Below are 7,789 nucleotides of genomic sequence, written 5' to 3' on the forward strand. Positions count from 1 at the left end.
TTATTCAGTGTACTGAACTGAGAAATCTCCTGTTGGGTTACAGCAGCAGTTTGCTCATCTCTTGTAATTCTTTACAAATGTTAAATAACCAATAAACAAAAATCGAAACCCCACAAATAGTTACTGTGGGTGTAGGTCTGTACCTGTCTGCATAGTGTATGAAACAGACTTTTGTAGAGAAATTACAGTTTATGCATCACCAGAATATGGCCTGCTTTTCCAAGTGCACTGTGCCTGTAATCAGAGATAATTGTCTGTGCCATGCAGTCTGGAACTCATGGCTGATTTCCAGCATTAGTAATTTACAAAATTATTTGTTTTCTTCCCATTTCTTCACTGATCCCTTAAAGCTCTGGTGTGTTAATTCCTCAGGGGTTTTCCTGATGGTGGTGTAATTCCCATGTTCCTGCTCTCTTACAACACAGACACATCTGCTGAGCTGTCACAGTGCATTTCACTGTCTGCTTACCAGCCCGAGTGCTGCTATCACCCCTGCCTCTCCAGGGGCATCCCCCCTTGCTCTTTGTGTCCTTGGGTTCCTTTCTCTGCCCTGCACCTTCAGCCCAAGTCTCTCTGCCTTGGAGTTACTTGTTTGTTCTTGCTTTGCAAGATTTGCATGTTACAGGAGGACAGAAGGAGCTCAGATGAGCTGCACAACCCGTGAGCTGCTGTGCAATGCAGGTCCCAGCTCACTCCTGTCCTGCTGTTCCATGCACTGTGTCCTCCCCATTTCATTAATTTCCCTTCCCTGTCTTTTCCTGTGCTGTCTCCACAGCTGTCACCGTTTCCCATCCCTGTCCAGGTTATAAACACTGGCCAGGGAAGGCAGAGATGTGTTTCTGCACAGATGCAATGCAGCGACCTCAGAGGTGCTGTGTCAGCAGTGAGGTGGGTTAAATCACCCCAAAATGCTCAGCCTAATTGGTGCTGCAGGAATGAGAGATGCAGAACTGAGCAGGGAAAGTAACACAGAGCTTGTCCAGGAGCTCATTAGAGCAATTACTGCACAGGCTAACAAGTGTCCTGGACAGAGCCCAGGAAGAGGCCATTCCAGGGCTGTCTGAGCTGTTTCTCTCTTTAGAAACAGGCCCTAATTCAGACTCATTGCATCCCCCAAAGCCTTCTTGTTAGAAACCTTCATGTTTAAGGTCACTCATCAAACCCCATCCAGCATTTCATAAAGAAAGGCTGCCAGAGCCCCACAGTGAGGAACAAGGGCTGTGCCACCACTCCCAGCACATCCAGCCATGGCTGGGACACTGCTGCCAGCGAGGAGGGACAGGCTGGATCCTGAGCCTGGGCTTGCACACACAGCAAAATGCAGTCGTGTTCCTAAATGTGTTTGCCATTCCTTTCTCTGGGCTAATAAAACACCAGCAGCTTTTTTCTTTCTGTCTGTTTATTGTGTCTCACTTTTAAAAAAATTCTCTCCCACATATTAATTTGTCTCACCCTTTTATCTTCCTACATGTTGCCAGCTGGTTCTTCCTGTTTGCCTTTTTTACAAATCCATTTAGAGGTTCTTTATTTAGTGTTTTCTCTGGGAATTGTTTTCCTCCACCAGAAAGGAGTGGAGAGTCCAGCAGAGCCTGGCTTTCAAAATTCCTGCTTTGGTATTATTTGAGAAAACTTGTTGTTATTGATTTTATCCTGTTAGTGTGCAGCTGTAATAACTCAAAGGTGTTGTGTGTTACATTATACTGTGTGATATTATATATTATATTATATTATATTATATTATATTATATTATATTATATTATATTATATTAGCATATGTCTGCTTAAGTGAAGACTCCCTTTTCTTTCTCTCGGTAGCAGACTGTCAGTCAGACAGCCCTGAGACTCCCTGCCCTCTGCTCAGCCTCCCTGGGTGTTTCTTTCCTCACCACCTTCTGCTTCGTGTTTGGCTCCTGCTACCCCTTCTGGTAGCAAATATCCCTTTCCACATCATTGTCTGGGCTTTCTCCTCCACCCTCCATCCCCATCCTCAGCCTCTGAGTTCAGCTGGAGCACTGATGGCTTCTTTCCCTTTATCCCTGTAGTGATTGCTGTGTGGTTGGAAACTGAAGGTGAATTTATAATATATTTTTTTAAATACTTGTATATTGATTTACTTGTAGAAATTATTTCTCAGGTTCAAGGCTGTATCAACAGGAGCAAAGTTTTATTGGAGACAAGCCTTGGTCTCTGTTAGAGAATGGCCACAACCCAGGGCAGCCAGGAGGTGCTGTCCTGCAGAGTCCCTCTGACTGCTGCTGGAGCACAACTGAGAACTCCCAGGTTGTTTTTGCCTTGTTTTTCCAAAAGACTTTTTCTTCAGAGAGCTCCTCAGGGGATGTGCAGTGGGGCTGGCAGGGACTCTCTGGTCAGCAGTGACCTGAAGGAGAATTAGAAAAATAATTTTTTCAGCATCCTGTGCTTTTCTCTTACACCCCTTTGCCTTTTCTCTTTCCCTCTACTCCAAGCTTTGTTAAATTTTATCCTTGTTGGAAGACTTGTGACTGATTCCCCTGCTAGTTCCTCCTTCCCATGCTGTGCTGAAAGCCTTGTTCAAACACACATTTACTGCTGGGCACCCCAGTGTCAAACACAATTTCTGTGCAGAGGTTTATAAATAAACCTCTGCATCCCTTATCACTGCTTCCCACCACAGCCCAGTTAATCCCAGTTCCCTCCCACCAACAATCACAGCTGGGATCCCGAGTGTCTGACTCCAGCCCAGCCTCTCTCCAGGGAAAACGCTCTCCAGCCTCTCTTCATCACCCAGAAAAGCCTGGAGACCCCTCATCCTCCTGGTACCCAGCACTAAAGAAGCCATTCCTGGTCCCACTTGCCTGGAGACCCCCTCACCTGTCAGACCCTGGGCCGGGCAGGGCTCAGGGCAGGCAGGGCTGGCACAGGCTGCCCTTCAGCCCCGTGCTTCTCCCAGCTGCTGTGCCACCAACTCCTCTTCCTGCCGCCCCTCTGTGGAAAAAGACAGCTCTGGACACCCAGACCCCAGCACTGCCCCCCTGGAGATCTCCCCCTGCCCTCCTCACTGCTTTAGCTCTGTCTCTTCAGCCACAGCTCCCCCTCCCAGCCCTGCCAGCTGCAGCCACCTCTGTGCCCTCGTCTTTTGGTGATGATGCTTTTCCATCTGGCACTCAGGGTTACCCCAGACAAGCACTAACACTGCCACTTCAGCCCTTGCAACAGGCATTTTGGAACAAAAACTGACTTTTCTTGTAAATAATTTAGGAGTGGAGAGTCCAGAGGAGCCCACATCAGGGCACCACCATTCCAAAGGCTCCTCTCCCAACAAAACAAAAGGAGTAGGTGGGTGCTCAGGGCAGTTTTGTGTGTGTGAAGCCATGTCTGGAATTAACAGCCCAGCTGTTTCAAAACCTCAGTCAATGGAAGGCAGGGCAGAGCCAACTGCTTTGCATACAAATTAAACTTCCAAAACTTTAATTAAACTTGTTGTGCGAAACTGAAAATGTTTAGATAATTCATCGTTTCAGTTAATTTAACTGCTAGTCCCTAATCCTGTCTCATTCTGGCAAGCCAATAAAACTCAGTTACATGACTCTTTGTCCAGCTCCTGGTGAAGCTGCCCTTAAAGAGCTGCTGAACTGTGCCAGGGGCTGGGACAGCTCTGGGGGCTCTCCCAGCCCATTCCCTGGCCCAGGAATGCTCTTTGGTGTGCTCCCTGGACATTTATCAGACCCAAATGCTCAGATGCCTCATGGTTTTCTAATCAGCCCTGTCTGGAAACAGGTCAGCACTGGTTCCTCACCACAGTGTTGCTTTTCCTACCAGGATAATGAATTTTCATATCCCTGTAAGGCAAAGCACAGAGATTTTAGGGTGCCCAGCTCTGTTTGCATACATGATGTCGTGTTGGCCACCCTCCAGCAGGCAGTGGTAGGTCTGGATCTCCTGCTCCAAGCGACACTTGACGTCCAGAAGGGTCTTGTACTCCTGGTTCTGGCACTCCATTTCCGCTCGGATCTCAGCCAGCCGCTGCTCCACGCAGGAGATCTGGTTCTGCAGCTCAGCCAGGTATTTGTTGTAGCGACACTCGGTCTCCGTCAAAGAGGATTCCAGGTTTTCTTTCTGAGAATAGAGCAAACTCACAGGTACCTGGTTTGGAAGCAGGTACAGCTCTGTTCATGAGAGCTGGAGCTGTGAATCCTTGTGCATCACCTACCATAGTGAGCTGGGCTTGTACATTGATTTCCAGGGCCTGCAGCTGGCGTCTCAGCTCAGTCACCTGCTTGTTGCTCGACTCGATCTCCTGGCTGCTTGTGACCACCTCCAGATTCACCTCTTCCACCTGCAAGGTCAGAAAAGAGCAGCCCTTTCCTCACCTCCCCTCTGCATCTCGTGGTGTCCAGGGCCTCCCTACACCCTGCAGTGCCCTGAATACATCCAAGGCTGACACCTTGTTTATTCCATTCTGACCCAGTGACACCATGTGGTGGCCCCTTTGCCATGGATGAACACAAAAATCGGGCAGTACAGTTAGATCTGAGCATGTCTGTGACGCTTGTTGTTATTAGGACACCTCCTAATCCCTCATTTTTCCCTTTCCCCCTTGGGGCAGAGCTGGCTGCAGCTCTGAGGACACGAGGTACCTTGCAGGCGTACCACTGCTCCGTCTCTTTGCGGTTGCGCTCCATCAGCGTCTCGTACTGGCACCTGAGATCCTCCAGGATCTTCCTCAGGTCTGGGCCAGGGCAGGCATTGACCTCCACACTCACATCCCCAGTGGCCTGTTTCCTCAGACAGCTCATTTCCTGCAGGAAACACGTGCCTGTTTCAGTAATATCCATCCACCTTTGGGGAGATTTTCCTTCTCAATTCCTGAGAGAGCTGACCTCCTCATGGTTGGTCTTTAGGCAGCACATCTCCTCTGTCAGAGCCTCACACTGCAGCTGCAGGTCGGTCTTGCAGCTGGCCAGCTGGTCCAGGACGGGCCGGAGGTTGCAAATGTCGGCGTCCACGTTCTGCCGGAGACCACACTCGGTCTCGTACCTTAAAGCAAGGTCAGCATGTCAGCAAAGCAGGGCAAGGCCTTCCGTTGAGGTTGGGGGAAAAAAATGAGGAACAAGTTCTTTCCCTCCACACATGCAGTGCTATGAACATTGCCAGTGGTATCAAAATCTGTTTTACTACGCAGTGTGACAGGCAGAGGGTTGGGACATCCCCATCACCACCCTTCACCTGCCCCTCCATGGGTCAGCAGGAGACTTTACTCACTTCACTCTGAAGTCATCAGCAGTCATCCTGTTGTTATCAATGTTCAGAAGGATTTTGTTAGTCTCCATGGCTGCACACAGGATCTGGAAAATAAATCATAAGAGGAGTATGTGGCTTGCATCTTCCTCTGCCTCCAGAAGACCCTAGAGGAAACATTTACCTGGGGTATTTTATGATAATTCCATATATTGGGGTTATTAATCAGTTATGTGGCATCACAGCAGGAAAACCCATGTGCCAGCTAGGTGGACCCAGCTTTGCTGAAACATCAGTGCTCAGTAAATGCAGAATCCCCCTCCCACAGACCATCATTTCATATAAACCATTGTTCCAGAGCCATTCCCTCTGCCCTTTGACAGGGCTGTGCGCACATAAGAAAGCAAAGCCCAAAGAAATAGCAGGATTTTCTTGCCAAACAAGGGTTTACCTGGTTCTGAAGGTCTTCGATTTCCTTGTGGTAGCAGCTGTAGTCCCGTGGCTCGCAGATGGGCCCCACCTTGGCGTACCACTCCCTGATCTTGCACTCCAGGTCGGCGTTGTCCCCCTCCAGGAGCCGCACCTTGTCCAGGTACGAGGCCAGGCGGTCGTTGAGGTTCTGCATGGTCGCCTTCTCGTTGTTAGCAAACAGGATCCCATCCCCACAGCCAGCCCCGGCCCTGGGGAAGCCACCTCGAGTGCAGACTCCTCCTGTGCTGAATCCCAGGGCAGAACAAGCCCTCTGGCTGGCTCCAAAGGTGCCACCAGCCGCGCTGCCGGCGCTCAGCTGCTTCCCGAGCAATCCCTCGCTCACGCTGCTGCCGGAGAAGCTGCCAACCACAGCTCCCAAGTCATAGGCAGCGTGTCTGCCCGAGGAGGCAGAGGAGACCCTCCTGGCAGTGCCAGCTGCGTTGCTGCCCGTGCTGGCCCTGCCCTGGGTGCAGGTGGTGACGACCTGCCTGACAGTGCAGCTCATGGTGTGCGTGCGGAGCCAACAGAGCCCAAGGCAAGTGCTCAGGTGGCTGCAGGATCCAACTGTGATACCTCTGTCCCCTGGTCCTCTATTTATACCAGTCCCTGTGGATCGTGCCACTGGAGAAGGGCTGTTTATTCTTCCTCCTTGTGACCTGGCTAGGAGGTGTTTGCTTTTTTTTCAGCCGGAAATAATTCCCCAAAGGCGTTTGTCTCCAGAAATCCCACAACAGAAAGATGCTTTGGTTAACAGAAGCGTGTTTCAAAACTACATCAAAAATGTTACTTCCTGAATCATCAGGTCTGACTTGTGATGACAACTCAACAACAGTGACACAAAAACCCGACGATACCCAAGAGTGCCCGGGGAATGAAGCACCACAGCAATTATCCATCCCCGGCGTGGGCGAGTCTACCCGGAAAGTGAAAGCTGTGGGAAAGGCATCCTATCTGACAGAGCCTGTTCGACCCCTTTGTGACCAGAAACAAGGGTGTCCCCTCACTCAGCTGGCCTCAATCCCTGGCACCAGGGCCAGGAGACCACCACAGCAAGGTCTGTTCCATTCCACGTGGTGTGGAGTGAGCCCCTGGTCTGGGTCTTCAGACCTCAACTGCTCCAGGAGAGCGCAGAGGAATATTGCCCTGGAATGTACCAGGGCTGGTTTATCCCTTCTCTTTATTCTACATCCATCAAAACATCCCCTTGAAGAGGTCTGGGTTGTTTTGCTGCTTTAAAGAGTAGACAAAATAGTCAAGTATTTATCTAAAATATGAAAGGATATTTCCTGGACACCAAACATGCAGTCCACTGAATATTCACTGCCACACAGGATGTTTCATAAGATTTCTGAAGCAGTAATGTGGAGAATTTCAGGAGATGCATGACTCTACAGAAGTCTGATCTAGTTCTAACCAGCACCGTGAAAACTCCCCAATACAATCTAGGTGTTAAATTTAGAAAGGACAACAGAAAAGATATTTTAAAAAGTTTATTAAATTAATTTTTTAGTTCTGGAATGCTAAATGGAGGAAGAAGGGAAATAATTAAAATGTTTTGTCATCTGAATCTTTCATTTTATTAATAACATTAATATAGCAATGCTAATATTGGCTGGCTCTCACCCACATGTGGTTCAGCTTTGGGTTTGGCATCCAGGTCACCTGGACACGTGGCATAAAGAATGTGTCAGGTGCAGCCTGGCTCACAAATACTGCTTCTGCCATTTGGGCAAGTTCATTAAGCTCAATTTTATCTTGACACTGCAAATCCAGCACTCCTGAACTCTGGGATGGTTCTGTGGGTGCCCATCCTCGGTTAGAGCCGTCATCAGGAAGGGAAGCCAGGGTACTCTGGTGCCACAGTGATGGCCAGACCCTGCCTGGAGCCAGGGATCAGGGTCAGGCAGGGCTGCCCACCTGCAGCCTGATCACAACTGGTCTTTTTTCTACCAAAGAATCATAAAATGACTGCTGAGTAAACATTTAATTTCATTTAATCAAGGTTTACATGGTTCTTCATTTTTCAAGGCCAGGTTGGATGGGGCTTGGAGCAACTTGGTCCAGTGGGAAGTGATAGGGGGTAGAATGAGATGGTCTTTA

The 7,789-nt window shown here is 49.2% G+C and overlaps 1 protein-coding gene across 1 annotated transcript; it reads right to left on the reverse strand.

Moving 5' to 3' along the window:
* Positions 1 to 2,804: 2,804 nt before the first annotated feature.
* Positions 2,805 to 6,194, reverse strand: LOC102068590 (keratin, type I cytoskeletal 19-like). Its single transcript, XM_005494378.2, has 7 exons — positions 5,670 to 6,194; positions 5,243 to 5,325; positions 4,861 to 5,017; positions 4,618 to 4,779; positions 4,191 to 4,316; positions 3,870 to 4,096; positions 2,805 to 2,965 (listed from the first exon to the last, which is right to left on the reverse strand). The coding sequence occupies exons 1-7, from the start codon at positions 6,192 to 6,194 to the stop codon at positions 2,878 to 2,880; spliced, it is 1,368 nt and encodes a 455-aa protein (XP_005494435.2). The 3' UTR covers positions 2,805 to 2,877.
* Between the last annotated feature and the right edge of the window lie 1,595 nt (positions 6,195 to 7,789).

The sequence above is a fragment of the Zonotrichia albicollis genome, chromosome 23 (genome assembly GCF_047830755.1).
Source record: "Zonotrichia albicollis isolate bZonAlb1 chromosome 23, bZonAlb1.hap1, whole genome shotgun sequence".
Taxonomy (NCBI): Eukaryota; Metazoa; Chordata; class Aves; order Passeriformes; family Passerellidae; genus Zonotrichia; species Zonotrichia albicollis.

Coding starts and splice junctions, on each gene's coding strand:
- LOC102068590 (XM_005494378.2), bottom strand. CDS start 6,194: ATGAGCTGCACTGTCAGGCAGGTCGTCACCACCTGCACCCAGGGCAGG. Junction 5,326..5,669: donor TCGAAGACCTTCAGAACCAG/GTAAACCCTTGT, acceptor TTTATTTTCCAG/ATCCTGTGTGCAGCCATGGA. Junction 4,317..4,617: donor AGCAGTGGTACGCCTGCAAG/GTACCTCGTGTC, acceptor CTGACCTTGCAG/GTGGAAGAGGTGAATCTGGA.